The following is a 16,451-nucleotide window of genomic DNA, read 5'->3' as shown; positions in this document are numbered from 1 at the left end:
CAATTATATACTATATAGCAATGTTTTTGGAATATGACTACATAATTCAGATGAATGTGACCCTGGACCACAAAACCAGTCATAAGTGTCGTCTTCTTTATTCGAAGTGAGAGTTATGCATCATCTAAAAGCTGAATTCATTTGTTAGAGAAGCCTAATATTTGTCTGAGATGCAACTATATGAAAATCAAGGACCTGAGGGTTCTCAAATATCAAAATATTGTGAAATCAGCTTTAAATTGCACTTATCAATTCATAATACTAATTGAAAATGACATTTTTATATATTTACAATAGAAAATATAGTAAATATCTTCATGGAACATCAAATATGACGGAATTATACTGAATATCTTACTGGAACATGATCTTAATATTCTTTCATTAATTTTCCTTTGACTTAGTCCCTTATTTATCAGGGGATGACACAGCAGAATAAACCGCCAAATATTCGACATATGTTTTATGCATCGGATGCCATTCCAGCTGCAACCCAGTACTGGGAAACACCCATATAGACACAATACGGCCAATTTAGTTTATTCAATTCACCCATAGCGCATGTCTTTGGACTGTGGGGAAAACCGAAGCACCCTGAGGAAACCTACGCCAACACGGTGAGAAAATGCAAACTCCACACACAAATGCCAGCTGGGAACCAGCGACCTTTTATCTGTGAGGTGACAGTGCTAACCACTGAGCCACCGTGTCACCCCATTCTAATGATTTATGCATACATACATACATGCATGCAAGACTGTTTTGTAGTCCAAAGTCACATATAATTAGCTATTGCCCATCACAGGAAACAAATGTGAAGGTAAACAAAGCTAGTGTGTCTATTCTAGTACAGCACAGGCCAAAAAAAGCATCATGCGACACGGACCAGCCTCATGTGACTTAACACACACGTGCATTTCTATCTCTACTTCACCACAACGCCTAACACACCACACTGAGAGTAAAAGCCATGCAAACACAGCCGGGGTATCTAAGATAATCACAAAGCGCCGGGTTCAGAGACTGTGGATACTGCATTGTGTGTGTGTGTGTGTGTGTGTGAGGAGGCAAAACTGCATTATAATCGCATCGACTTTTGGACAATACACATAAGCATGTTACATAATTCATGACACTCATGGCTAACAATCTTTTTCATGGCAGTCAAAGACAACACTGATCACTGATTGTAAACACAGAAACAGTGAGTGTGTGTTAAGAGAGGGAGAGATGATTGAGTTTGCTGATGCTACAGTGCCATCCACTAAAAGTATAGTATAGTATAGTATAGTATAGTATAGTATAGTATAGTATAGTATAGTATAGTATACACTGTAAAAAATGCTAGGTTCCACACAAACAATTTGTGTTGGGATAACATGAAAGAATTAAGTTAACTTTACATATTAAAAACCCCTCAAGAATAGTGTTGTTACAGCCCATTTTTGAAATAAGTAGTTTACTATTTGTTAAAACTACTTATTTAAAAAGTAGCTGAAACAACACAATTCTTGAGTTTTTTGGAAACATCTTTATAGTTTTATGCTCAATGCACTTATAGTAAAGTAAACATAAGCCGATATGACTGTAAAAGTCTTTATTGTTTACCCTTAAAGCTTTTTGCTCCAAATATTAACAAGAAAACTGCAAATGCTTGCAGTTGTTTTTGCACAAGAGTCAAGGTTTATTTCTTAAAACCTTTCCAACATTTTGTGGAGATGCTGATGGAGGACTGTAGTTTTGGAGGTTTTCTGATCTCAAGATCGAACTAATGTGCCAAACAAAGCACTGTGATTCTTGAAGATGTTTTTTGGCCACTAAAAGCATCCTCCAAAAAGACAGACACATGTTTCTTTTTCAGTGTATCTGCTGTTTTCTATTATCAACTTCCCAATTTTCCAAGTTGTTCAGTTTCTTCATGACAGTTTGCATTTATATGGTATTATTATTATTATTAGTATAATTTATAATATGAATTTTTCTATTTGTTTTAATATAAACAAGTTTTATGTATAATATAACTCATTTTTTTTTGACCACACTACGTTATTATAGTTTATGTATTTGTTTGCTGAAAATTCATTTAAAACTGAAATAGTGTGAAACAAATCTTTGCGCTTAACAAATGAAATTAAATATTTAGGCTAATGGATGTCTTCAGTGACGCGAGTTTCTACCGTTTCCTTATCCACGAAAGTAAAGGAGTAAAGTAAAGAGACTGAATGGAGGAGGCTCATTCTTTATCCTGGCGCTGCAGATGGTCTGTTTAACTGTTTTCCCGCTAGTGAAGCGTTCAGTTTTTCCACTTACAAATAATTAATGCACCATGGCAAGATGCAACTGACTCCTAAAGGAAATGTGAGATGAGACTCTAATTGGTTCAATGCATGTTATGCTCAGAACACACCCATAACTCATTAAGAGAACAAGCACAACCCTGTTAAACCATGCACCAGGTCGCGGAGTATATTTTTCCATCATCAAAATAGCAAAAGTAGATTCAGACATGCTCTTAATGCTTTTGAGCCATGTGCTTTACACTTTGAATCTAGATCTTTAAAAAAGAGCCCAGAGGCACAGGCTTTAGTTCAACCCATTATAAATAAAATCAAATTAAAAGAAATACCAAGCGAGTTCAGCTTTTATGTTTATCACATGTAAAGCCCTGTGAAACAGAAAAATCATCCTTGGACATTTTCCTTTTCATAATCACCCAGTACAAAAAAATGTAAAATCCCAATAGAAACATACATGAAAAATATTTAGCACATTTGGATTTATTGGGATGGCAATTACTGCAATATTTAAATAAACGCTGCATTTAAAAAATCCATATTTCAAGAGTTCACACTTAGCTGATAATCAATAAAGCGTAATTAGCATGCTGTCCCGGGAGAGAGCCCTGAGCTCGTAATATCCTCGAGCCTGGGGCTCCCTCCGAATAGAAGGGCGAGAGGGGAGTTTGAGCTCAGGTAGGTCTCAAGAACTCCCCTGCTTGTCACCGTGTGAGAAGTGTAAACTCAGGTTGTCTTGGGTGATAATTTGGTTTAGTCGATTGGCTATGGTGTATGTTTTTGGAAGGCGGGAGAAAAACCCAAGGAAACACGGGGAGAACATAGAAACTCCGCACAGAAAGGCCAACAGGCCCGATAGGAGGTTGGACCAGCGGTGTTCTTGCTATGAGGCAACAGTGCTAGCCACTGGGCCACAGTGTCGCCCTATCAGAAAAAAAGGTGGGAAGTAGGGGTGGAAGGGGAAAACTTCAAGACGAAGATAACTGGAGTGAAAACCTCTGGTTATTTATAACGCTTCCGTAATCATCTAATAGAGCAGATTACAGAGCTAATGAGGTGCCAGCCGTGTTGATCATAAGCACGTGATCCTCTCGAAATGAGTTTAGAAATAAACCACACTTGTAATATTCTATAGTTGTTGTTGTTTTTTTACTTAAACGGACAGTTCACCCAAAAACGAATTTACTCAAGTGGTTCTTCTGTTCAACACAAAACAAGATATTTTGAAGAATGTTTTGCCATTGACATCCATAGCAGCAACAAAAACAATCAAATAAAACACTGTGGAACTCAATGGCTCTTTTCTCCCCAGCATTCTTCAGTATAACTATTTTAGTTATACTAAAAGAAACTCAAACAGGCTTGAAACACTTGAAAGATGAGAGTAAATGATGGCAGAATTTTCATTTTGAGTGAACTCTCCCTTCAATATTTTAATTTTCTTTTAATATTCTGAGCAAAAGGTTCAACAAAAAGACGTATTTACTCAGATTACCAGCATTAGTGAATGGCACTGTACTGTAAATACTGACGGCAGTTCATTATACAGAAAAAAATGACTAAATCAGATGTATATCAATATTTCGACAAAATCAGTTTTGTTTTGTCTGTGTGTACATACAAACATACAGATGATTTACACAGAGCATTTAAGGCTCTATAAACCACACACACTGTATTTCCCAGAATTCAACACAAAATAATCCAAAGCAAAAGAACAAACGTAACGATTCCAAAGGCCAAATTAATCCCACCCGTTCCCAAAGCGCCGCATAATGAAAACCCGGCCTCACTTCTTGTTCTTGAGCTGGTTGGCGAGCCAGTCGAGTCCCTCGTACAGGCCGTCGCCGCTGGTCGCGCAGGTCGCCTGTATATACCAGTTACGATGGCGGAGCGAGTGAAGGCCCAGTTTATCTGTGATCTCGGCAGCGTTCATAGCGTTTGGCAGATCCTGAAGTCAAGATTACAATCATGATAGCAGAGGAGTTAGTGAGAGTGAACAGTTGATTTAAAACAGGAGCTGTGTCCCAAATGGCACACTATACACTATGCACTCATGCACTATGTACTTATGCACTTACACACTCAACAGTTTAGTATATGTATGTAGTGTCATCCCAAATGGCACACTAATGGTTTTTTACTAAGCGGAAATTCAAACCGTTTCCCTAATGACGTTTGATGGTTGCCAAATCACTGAAATAAACGACCAAATTATCAAATAATACCTGCCGTGAGTGTAACTGCATTCACCATCTGGAGGCGCTGTAATCACTTTCGTAGGAGAATTTTGCTTTCACAATCCAAAATAAATAAAGTTATCCAACATGTGCGCACAATAGCTCCGCCCCTTCCGCTACGTGAGCAAACCTGCGGTTGTTGAGTGCGTGAAGTGTCCATCGTTACACACTTTACTTTACCGGCTGAATGAGTGCATCATCCAGGTAATTAAAGTGCACTTATTATTTTTAGAGTTTTCAGTGTGAACACACTACTTACACTGTTTATACTACAAAATGGCGTAGAATAGAGCATAAGTATACGATTTGGGACGCAGCAACGATTTGGTGTCTTATTTATAAACATGGTGTACACACAAAACCAGGGAGAAAACATGCGTACACTTCCCATGCAAAAGTAGAGATCTATGAAAAATAAGCTTGAAGGGAAAAGTTTCTACGCAAAGCTTTGTTACCTGTTTGTTTGCGAAGACGAGAAGAACAGCGTCACGAAGTTCGTCTTCTGCGAGCATCCTCATCAACTCCTCTCGGGCCTCGTTCACCCGCTCCCGGTCGTTGCTGTCCACCACAAAGATCAGACCTGACCACAAAACAGCAGAGGTGAAGAACAGAGACTTACTCAACAAGCAACAAACACAAAACAAAACAAAAAGGCTGCACAGATTATATTCAATAGGGTAGGGAGATGTCGTCCAATTTGGCATTGTACGATGTCAATTGTGAAACATCGCGATGGATAATGGCATGGTGAATTAATTATTTGTAAATAATTTATGTATTCATAACAAATTAGTTATTTGTAGCCTACCGTTTTAACTACCTGACCTAAATAAATAAAGATAAGTTAACACAAATTACCACCTGTCAATCACTTTTTCAGCAGGACTCTGTCATGAATAGGTAGATAGATCTGTATTATAATGGCGTCCATAAACTTGGTTGTTAAAAAAGGTGCACAACCAATAGAAACCAACAAACAGTGTCTGAGGTTTTCCCTAAAATTACTAAGTACACGCGTGAAATCGAAAGATTAAAGCAGTGTACTGACGCTGTCACACGTTACCTGATAGATTCAAAAGATTGAAGTCGTTAGATAGGGAAGATGAATTAAATATCACGTTTAACAACTATAGTGAGACGAGATCCAGCAGTACATCCTTTATGAACTGCCCAACGTGCACTGCTCTCTGGGTTGACTGCTGGAGCTCAGACCCACGCATACGCTGCAGCGTATGACAGTGTGTGTTTGTGTCTGTGTGGTGACATGATGTGTGTTTTCAGCGGTATAGTGTGGAAGGAGAGCTTTTCAGAAATGCTAGGTGAAACACCAGTGGGGACACGGATGGTTTTCGTTCTAAAATGTAATTTTAACACTAAGACGTATTAGTGTAAATGGGAGCGTGTGTATTTTTGGCGAGAGGGTAGCTGCTGCGATGCCAGCTCAGCATCATGATGTCTATCGGCCATTGGCGATGGATGATGGCATCATCTATCAACTCAACCCTAATATCCAATTCAACGTTTTGACTTAAATTCCATATTGTCACTTAGTATTATTGTGTCAGAGCTAAGTATGTGGATGATTACTATTGTTATTTTTGCAATAATTGTTTCAACTGTAACTAAATTTTATTTTTAGATTTCCATTATTGCTATCATTTATTATTAATATTATTACTACTGTGTCAGAGCTAAGTATGTGGATGATTACTATTGTTATTTTTGCAACAACTGTTTCAATTGTAACAATTTTTTTGTTTTATTTTTCCATTTCTATTATTAATTAATATTAGTATTTTTGTTTCAGAGTTATAGTATGTGGATGATTACACTATTATTTTTAACTGTTATTTTTGTAACTGATTTTAATTTTAGATTTCCATTTTTATTATTATTATTACGTCAGCGTTAAGTATGTGGATGATTACCAATGTTCATTTTTAAAATAACAGTTTCACTTGAAACAATATTTTGTTTTTAGATTTTTATTTTTATTATTATTATTATCATGATTGTGTCAGAGGTAAGTATGTGATGATTACCACTGTTATATTTGTAATAATTGTTTCAATTGTAACTAATTTTTAGTTTTAGATTTCTCTTTTTCATTTAAATTTTGATTAAATAAAAAAATTACTTTATATTTTTACATTTGTTTTTGTTGTTTTTAATTTTATTTCAGTGTTCTCAAACTAGTACAAATTTTAAAAAGTTGCTTCAGCTACTAGTAAACATTTTAAAGTTTTTAACATTGATGATCATATATTAATGATTGACATAAATATATAGATATTAGAAATTGATAAAGGTTTTGCTAAAGTAAAGATCGAATGCATTATAATCATCGGGCTATTACAGCTATGTGTAATCTACTGTTTGCTTAAGAGTCAAGGAGCTTTAACATTGTCTTTAAAAATGCTTGTGAGCCCATCCTTGGGATGCTTTTGCTCACAGAAGCTGTCTGTGTGTAAATTGATCATTCTCCAGAGAAATAAAGCAATTAAAAGACAATCTTTGTCTGACTTTATTTAATTTTAGTCTTCACATTAAAACGTATTCCTTGTGAATGGGAAGAATATAATTCGCCATTACAGTACCTTGGTATTACAGTGACATTTTTAGTTCAAAAGGGGGAGATATGTTTTATTTTTTACTAAACAATACTGAAAAAAGGTAACAAATCTGATTTAAAATGAAATCTTCCAAATAATAACAGATACCCAAGCAATCTGATTAAAAGTAAATGCTGTGTGTTCTGCTCAACTCGACAGACAAATTACAATCATTTACATAAACTGCTCAATGTAACTGGTGTTTAAGTGGGAGAAGCGAAGTGTGTGTGTAACTCACCCTGTGTGTTTTGAAAGTAGTGTCTCCAGAGCGGCCTGATTTTATCCTGACCACCAACATCCCACACAGTGAAGCTGATGTTCTTGTACTCCACTGTCTCCACATTAAAGCCTGGCAAACACAAACATCACAAACGGACGTACAGTAAACACACTTACAATATCATTCTACTCATGTCGATGGTACAATTCCAACTCAGGGTCATTCTGATTACATACCCCTGTACCTACATTTCTGGAGAGCGCTAAATACCTGCCAGGAGGTACTTTTTGCAATTTATGTTTCGCAAATCCACCAGAGGCCACTGTGTATGCTTTTTCAGATTTCAAATTTCGCTCTTCTCACATGAATCCACCAGAGGCTGACACTCTTCTCCTTCCCTGAACCCAACCAATAGTATTTTCAAAAGCACTGATTGACAAGCGCCCACCCACTACCCTAAACCCAACCGACAGTGTTTTGAAAAGCAATCCAGAAATAGAAAAGCACTCGTGGCCACCTGATTTTTTCACCACGTTTTCAGTTTTTACCACATTCTCACCTTGCTTATTTTATGTTTTGGCTTTTGTTTTTGTCTCGCCTGCTTTCCAGAGCCATTCTGCACCAGACTTGAACCCCTTCGTCATAATCAACTCCAATTTGCGTCTCAATTCCTCTGATATATGTGGTGCGCCACTGGACAAACTGCTAATGGATGTGAGTGGTCAGCTGCTAGCGCGAAAAGGAATGGCATCATACCACCCCGTAGCGTTCGTTGAAATGCAGCCATGCGTACATCCAAACTAATCCAAACTTGGCCCGCGAGGCAATTTGTTCCGGCCCTCCAAATAGAGTGACCAAGACATCAAAAATAAATTTAGTTCAGTCGAAAAACGGCTGCTATATTTATGAAGTGAAGTGCGTCTGTTTAATACAACACGAGCTGCAGTTGAGGGCTGCGCAGGGCGTGAGTCACCTGACATTAAGCGAGTGAGTGGTGCGGGCAGCCGAAAACATTTAAATACTTAAGCTTAAGGCTTCTCAATGCTGCGTTTTTTGTTGCACGGAGCGAAACTGCAGCAACTAAACAAAGTTATGCCACCTGTGCGCTAGTTTAAAGTTCCGAGCTTAAAGCTACACCAAGGCTAATAAGCACGCATGGATTAACTATAGCAGCCAACACAGGCTAGTTCTTGGCTTCTTCTTATCATTATTATTATTTATATATTTTTTTACAATGAGCGCTTCGGGGCAGTATGATGTCATTCCTTTTCGCGCTTACCAGCTGACCGCTTACCTCCGTGTGGAGGGCTTTCCCGCTGCAACCAGTTTGTGTATGTTGGCAAACTTGAGACGCAAAGAGGAGTTGACGACGACAATAGGGTTCGAGAGCGGCTCCAGAAATCAGGTAAGACATAAACAGAATCCAAAAAAAAAAAAAAAAAAAAAACCAACAAGTGAACAACAGAAACCGTTGGTTGGGTTTAAGGGAAGTTATTGGGTGGGCGGGTCAATCGATAAAATTGGGTGGGTTTTGGCAAGGAAGAGGGTGGGTCAGTCGATTGGATTGGTCGGCCGGCCAGTCAGTCAGACAAACAGTGGGTCGACAGCGGCCTCTGGTAGGTTTACGCAAGAACAGTGGGCGCAAACGGCACCCATATATGCCAATATGCTTGCGCAAGCGGAGCGATGCACTCGCGCCTTCCAGACACGCTGAGTAAAAAACATCTTACGCCATACCAGTGAGAGTTGTGCATGGCTTTCAGTGCAATGTAAACAAAAGATATGTGAGACGAATTATTACAAATTATTAAAATGATCTGTATGTATGAACGAAGATGATAACAACAGTTCATTTAAATACATACCTAATACAACGCTTACATTTACATTAGACATGACAACCGTGAAGCCATCATTATTCTTCAGACTATATAATTGTACAACCAAAATCTATAATTGTTGCATCCCTAATTTTTACACAGTTTAAAACATAATATATGAATGTGTCTGAATAAGAAGCATACTTAAGCAATGCACTGATTTTGTTGTGCTTTGAAATACAACATTTGAATGTTTGTAAAAATAAAGCCTATTGTACAATGCAGTGATGTTATGTAGTTTCAAAATGCAAAATATTATCATTTTAATGTTGAAAAATACAACGTGGGTGTCTTAATGAGCAAAAATACAGCATATGGGGTCTTATCTGAGTCATATCTCTACGGCCCGTCATTTGGGATGCTTTTCATGAAATGGCCCCCTTGACAAAATAATTGAATAGCCCTGATGCAGAGAATGGAAGTAATGAAGTACAAATACTTAAGTAGACTGTACTTAAGTAGATTTCCTGCTATCAGTACTTTACAACTTATTTAACTTTTTACTTTTACTTATTACGTTTTACACAAATATCTGTACTTTCTACTCCTTACATTTTTCCAACCACAGTAGTTACTTTCATTTTCATGTGTTTGGTGGCGCGATCTATATTATCTCTTGTCATTGCTCAATATGAACGCAGTTTTGATGCAGTCAGTCTATTTTTCCTCATTGCGCGCCTGCATGCTGCACTCCGCAGCCATTTCAAGGCTATCACGCACCGTACGTGGGCTAGTTTACTTTGAGAAAGGCAAGGAAGACTACGCAGATGTGACAGAGGGAGTCGGCAAATTTAACATGAATGATGCTGCCCTGTTTACACGGTAATAGGATACATTTTGCTCGTTCGGATCACAGGTAAACAAGATAGATGCATTCCACTTTAAAAGCATGCTGTTTTTGCTTAAGCCTTTTGTCCATTTCTGATCATACTACATAGGCTTTCTCTGGACTTTCAATCTAATAAGTGAAAAATAGTGCTTTCTTTGTAAATATTTGTACATTTAATACTAAAGCAATCAAATACTTTATTAAAAAATATATGCATAGCGGTTTATTTCGTTTATTTCTGAAAAGTTAAAATTTCCTAATACAGAATTGATGCTGTTTTTCAGTTTTTATTAATTTCTGAATTTGCCTACTGATTTTACATATAGGCCTATACTGTTATCCTCAATTAATATTTTTAATAAATATTTTTCAAAACAAATGTAAGTATACTGGGCAATTTATTAATAAAAATCTAATTATTCCAGCATATTTTACACAGCGGATAGCGTCTCATCTGCAAGCCAGTACTAGGAAAAACACCCATACACACTCACATTCACACACACACTTATACACTGCCAGTTTAGTTCAGTATTATTCACCTATACCACATGTCTTTGGACTGTGGTTGAGATGAGTGCTTTTTACTTGTTTGTAATATTGTGTGTATTATAATATTTATATAATATTTATTGAAATCTGAATTGAGCGGTAGGCGTTTCTGTGTGGAGTTTGCATGTTCTCCCTGCCTTCGCGTGGGTTTCCTCCGGGTGCTCCGGTTTCCCCCACAGTCCAGACATGCGGTACAGGTGAATTGGGTAGGCTAAATTGTCCGTAGTGTATGAGTGTGTGTGTGGATGTTTTCCAGAGATGGGTTGCGGCTGGAAGGGCATCCGCTGCGTAAAAACTTGCTGGACAAGTTGGCGGTTCATTCCGCTGTGGTGACCCCGGATTAATAACGGGACTAAGCCGACAAGAAAATGAATGAATGAATATTTTAAACATAAGTATCTGTACTTCTACTTAAGTAAAGGATGTGATTACTTTTGCCATCTCTGCCCTGAAATAAACAATAAAACAATTCAATTATTGCAGTATTTGTTTATGCTAGTTAACGTCAGTTCATGAAAATACACTAATTCATTGTTAGTTCATGATAACTCCGTGCATTAACTAACATGAACACGAATTTGGATGCTAATAATGCATTAGTAAATGTTGAATTATGATTAATAAACGCTGTACAATTGTTCATAATTAGTTCACATTAGTAAACAGATCAACTTATTGTAAAGTGTGACCATCTAAACTCAGGTACGCTGTTTTTTTGAAAATGTATTGTTTCTCAGAGAGTGAATTACGCCTGGAGATACCCGTTTAAATAGTATTGCAAGAGTAAAGTATATTACAAAGATATTACAATTTTTATTACAAATAAAATTATGTTACAAAAAATATTACAAAGTAAGAAAAAGCTTTTACCGATGGTTGGGATGGTGGTGACGATCTCTCCCAGCTTCAGTTTGTAAAGGATGGTGGTTTTACCAGCAGCATCAAGTCCAACCATCAGAATTCTCATCTCCTTCTTTCCTATCAGACTCTTCAGCAGATTGCCAAAAATATTCCCCATGATTCAATGTTTTACTTCGTCCTTAAAGCTGCGAGTCCTTTGTGTGGAACAATCCACTGAGGTAAGAGACTGAAAGCCTTGAGAAACAAGGTTACACTGCTGTTTCCTGTAGAAGGGGAAAGAAAAGAAAGTGTTATTCTCAGGCTCTCAGTATGTCAATAAATGAAGTATTAAATATGTAAAAAAAAAAAAAACATTTCCTATTGTATGTTTGATTGATTTATTGAATGTTATTTAATGTATGCATCTGTGTATATATGTGATATTTTAGCTTATCATTTACATATTTAGTGTATAATTGCGTTTTTCTGATACTTTCTTGTTTGGTGAATTGAATTAGTGTGTGGTTTTATGGTGTCAGTGTACATGTATGTGTATTATTTATATTGGATTTATGATGTTGTGTCTGAACTTAGATTAACCTAATAAAGCAAAAAAAAATAGTTTAAATATTTAATTAATTTTTATAATATTTTTTTTTATAAATATATTTAAAATATGTATTTTTTAAAATTTAATTTCCCGATATTTCCAATATTGTTGTTCATTAAATTTGATTAAAAAGTCAGCCTGGAGAAGGGGAAAGAAAAGAAAATGTTTTTCTCAAAACTTAAAAACTTAAATATGTGAATTTGCTTTTCTTATGGGGGTGACATGGTGGCGCAGTGGGTAGCACAATCGCCTGACAGCAAGAAAGTCGTTGGTTCAAGCCTCGGCTGGGTCAGTTGGCATTTCTGTGTTTGCATGATCGCCCCGTGTTCGTGTGGGTTTCCTCTGGGTGTTCTGGTTTACCCCACAGTCCAAAGACATGTGCTATAGGTGATCTGGGTAAGCTAAATTGTCCCAGTGATGGGTTGCAGGTGGAAGGGCATCCGTTGCGTAAAACATGTGCTGGATAAGTTGGCGGTTCATTCCGCTGTGCTGACCCCAGATAAATAAAGGGACTAAGCCGAAAAGAAAATTAATGGGTTACCATAAAATAACAGAATTGAGACCACTTATAAAAGTCCCATAAACTACATGTGCTTTATTCTAGTTTAAAGCCAATTATCTACATGTGAATGATGATCTGTGAAATCTAAACGTATCAGACAAACATTCTTCAACCCACTGATTATCAAAGCGACACTAAAAATCATCATGTCTCAAAATCCTGTGTGGGCGAATGTGAATGAGCTTCTGATGTGTACATGCATTTCTCCTCTTCACTACTGTACAGAGCTGACTAACTGCACAGAGACTGAACTGAGCAACTACAGTAGGATCCTGCCATGACTTCAGGCTGAATGACAATCTGTTCATCCCTCCATCACACCAAAAGCCCACTAGTCCTCCCTGAACGATCCCAGATGGAGATCTTCAGATCTAGAACACGTTCCCTCAAAACCATCCTCATCCTAATTCACCAATGTAAAAAAAAAAAAAAAAAAAAAAGTATATATATATATATATATATATTACATATTGACAAAATGTGTCTGATTCGTACATATTCAGATGTCATTTGTATTAAATAGCTTTTTTTTGTGTGTCTCGTATCTAAACATTACTGAGGAAATTGTATTAAATTGAATGATTGAGATGTACAAATTCATAAGAATTTACCACTAAATTAAAAAAGTTACAAACTTGTGTAAGATAATATCTTTCAGCTTAACGGGTGTCAAAATAAAATGACGCAATAATTGTAATATATTATATTATTATTCATTAATTTTCCTTCAGCTTAGTCCACTATTTATCAGGGGTTGCCACAGCGGAATGAACCGCCAACTATTCTGTCATATGTTTTATGCAGCGGATGCCCTTTCAGCCACAACCCAGTACTGGTAAACATCCATAAACTTTCATATTCACACACAAACTCATACACCATGGCCAATTTTGTTTACCAAATTCACCTATAACACGTCTTTAGACTGTGGGGGAAACCGGAGCACCCAGAAGAAACCCACACCAACAAGAGGAGAACATGCAAACTCCACACAGAAATGCCATATGGCCCAGCTGGGACTCAAAGTACTTGCTGTGAGGTAACAATGCTAACCACTGAGCCACCTCTTCGCTATGTTATATTATATTATATTATATTATATTATATTATATTATATTATTTTATATATTATATTATTTTATATATTATATTATAATATATTATAGGGTCATTTAAAGGAATAGTTACCCCAAATATGATCATTTACAGTTACAGTTTATGTTTTAGCTGGATCTACAGTATGGTGTTTATATTATATTATTATATTTCTTAATATCTGCATGTAATTACATTTAGTTTTGTAGTTTCATATATAATTGCACTAATGACTGGGAAACAACTCCTTAACCAACAATTAAACCTAATAACAACAATTGTTTAGGGATGTTTCACCCAAATCTGAAAATTTAGTCATCATTTACTTACATTTCAATGATCACAAACCTGTTTGTCTTTCTTCTGCTGAACACAAAATAAGACATACTGAAAAAAGCTGGAAACCCCTAAACAACCATTGACTTTTAATTGTTTTTCTTATAATGGAATTCAATAGTTACAGTTTTTAAGCTTTCTTTAAAATATATTATTTTGTGTTTAATAGTATAAAGTACGGTTTATAACCACTTGATGGTGAGTAAATGAGTAACTTTTTATTTTTGGGTGAACTATCCCTTTAACCGTATCCCACCTTAGCAAGCATTGCTACTTAAAGGATAGTTAACAATTAATTTGCACCCAATGATGTAGGTGAATTTTGTTGTTTAGAACATAAGAGAAAATTTTGAGCTCAATCCGCGGTCCTTTGTGATTTCTATAATGGCAGTCAATGGTCACCCTATTTTACATTAAAAATAAACACATACAAATAAGTCCACATGAATCCCCATGGTTCCTGATGATTCACTTATGAAGCTAAACTGTGCAAGAAGTTTAACACTATTTACAATATTGTTAGCTTTAATCTACATTTTTGGTAGAATGTCCCTATATTATGTAGTCATAATGGCAACGATAAAAGAAATCAGCTATTGGAAATTAGTTATTAAAACTATTATGTTGGTAATGTGTTGAAATAAATCTTCTATACCTTAAACAGAAATTGTGGAAATAAACTAATATGTCAGTACTAGGCCGTAGTTAAAGACACATTAGTGGACTGAGACAGCAGTGGTTATGATTATTAATGATCTGACGGAGGTTTATACACGCAGCGGGGGTCTGACGCCGGCGGTGCTGTCCATGGTACTGACGCCCAGACCATCTCCAGCAAACCACACAAATCACATCCCACATGATCTTCAACACACATTTCCATCAGTCGTCCTCTGTTTTATAAAAGCTTTCTCATATATGAATACCTCGATAAACCAGGTTTCCTGAAAGCCGGAGGAGAACCGACATTACTGAGGTCACGAGGCAGCAAAACGCAAGCGATAAACAGATCTGCACGTTATTTCTAGCATGATGACCTTTAAAAACAAGAACATATCTCTAGATTATTCATTTTTCCCTACTACCAGAGCTAGTACAGGCCTACGACCCTTTGACAATGTAATACAAAGATCGGTTACTCTGCGAACAGAGGCGTTTGGCACGAAGCAGATGGGTGAAATTAATATTACGCAAGATCATAACAAACCTATACCTAATCTCAGTCCCAACCTAAGCGAACAGAGTCGGTGTTAATGTGTGAAGAGGCGTCCGGCAGCACATCTTCTGTGATACAGATCTTCATTCATTTGGAGAGAGAGAGAGGGACAGACAGACGCTAACGTTACGTGCCGCGCGGAAGGCCTGTCGACTCTTATTTTCACAGCGATATCAATGCGCTGTCACATTCAACCAAACGCACATTCAATATTTCAACCTGTCAGAACCAACTGGAAGCGTTTCGTTTTAAAGCATTAACAACAAATGAATATATCTGGGTTACCTTGCGAGCTGACACCAGCCGATTTTGAACGCGGAGAGGCGGAGAAGATCTCACGAGAGTTTGCGCCGACTGTTCAGTCTTTGATGGGGACATCTCGCGAGATTTGGTTTTCGCATCTTGAGACTGCCTCCAGCCAGACCAGGTAGCCTAGTAGTAGTGAAATAAATGACAAGTCAAGGAAATGTTTATTGATGTCAAAACAGTTAACGATATATGATGAAACAACCTTAAACACTGCATCTACTGATTTTTTTAACATTATGCAGATTAGAAATAAAAAAATATTCATTCATTCATTTTCTTTTCGGCTTGGTCCTTTTATTGATCAAGGGTTGCCACAGCGGAATGAACCGCCAACTTATCCAGCATATATTTTACACCGCGGATACCCTTCTAGCTGCAACCCAGTACTGGGAAACAAATTAAAGAATATATGAAGTAAAAAGAAAGAAAAAGTCAGAGGGAAAATTATATAATGCATTGAAATAAATATTGAGGCAGGAGAGTACTTATTAACCTAAGATGCGGTGAATACACCATTTCTGCACATCTGAAAATAGACTAAATAAGTTATACAAGATAAAACTGCTTGTTTGGGGGTTAAAGAAGCAGAATTTTTCTTTTTGGCGACAATAACAGTGTGATTAGTTTTTTCGTTGACACCGAAAGATTGATTTGAGCCTGAAACAGTTGAGCAAAAAGGTTAATAATATTACAATATGAACATGAAGGTCTATGAAAGAATACAATCTAAGAAATACTGTATTTTTTAAACACAAACTTGGTTACATATGGACCAATCAAAACACTGGTTAAATTTGGTCCTATTAATTCACTAAAAATAAATAACCCATTACACCCGAAACTGGGTTGAAATAAC

At 36.7% G+C, this 16,451-nt stretch overlaps 1 protein-coding gene across 2 annotated transcripts; it reads right to left on the bottom strand.

The window, feature by feature from the left end:
* Positions 1 to 3,395: 3,395 nt before the first annotated feature.
* Positions 3,396 to 15,623, bottom strand: arf3b (ADP-ribosylation factor 3b). 2 transcript variants are annotated; one of them, XM_005165697.6, is made up of 5 exons: positions 15,572 to 15,623; positions 11,498 to 11,751; positions 7,385 to 7,495; positions 4,990 to 5,114; positions 3,396 to 4,245 (listed from the first exon to the last, which is right to left on the bottom strand). In XM_005165697.6, exons 2-5 carry the CDS (start codon positions 11,643 to 11,645, stop codon positions 4,084 to 4,086), a joined length of 546 nt encoding a protein of 181 aa, XP_005165754.1. In that variant the 5' UTR covers positions 11,646 to 11,751; positions 15,572 to 15,623; the 3' UTR covers positions 3,396 to 4,083. The 2 variants fall into 2 exon arrangements, with proteins under 2 accessions (XP_005165754.1, NP_001012248.1); NM_001012248.2 differs by lacking the exon at positions 15,572 to 15,623 and having other exon boundaries at positions 4,030 to 4,245; positions 11,498 to 11,690.
* Positions 15,624 to 16,451: the final 828 nt, after the last annotated feature.

The sequence above is a fragment of the Danio rerio genome, chromosome 6, assembly GCF_049306965.1.
Source record: "Danio rerio strain Tuebingen ecotype United States chromosome 6, GRCz12tu, whole genome shotgun sequence".
In the NCBI taxonomy this organism is placed as follows: Eukaryota; Metazoa; Chordata; class Actinopteri; order Cypriniformes; family Danionidae; genus Danio; species Danio rerio.
The sequence above is the reverse complement of the archived record's forward strand: the minus strand, read 5'-3'. Positions and strand labels throughout refer to the sequence as shown.

Coding starts and splice junctions, on each gene's coding strand:
- arf3b (XM_005165697.6), bottom strand. CDS start 11,645: ATGGGGAATATTTTTGGCAATCTGCTGAAGAGTCTGATAGGAAAGAAG. Junction 7,496..11,497: donor CACCACCATCCCAACCATCG/GTAAAAGCTTTT, acceptor TGTGTTTGCCAG/GCTTTAATGTGGAGACAGTG. Junction 5,115..7,384: donor CTACTTTCAAAACACACAGG/GTGAGTTACACA, acceptor TTTTGTGGTCAG/GTCTGATCTTTGTGGTGGAC.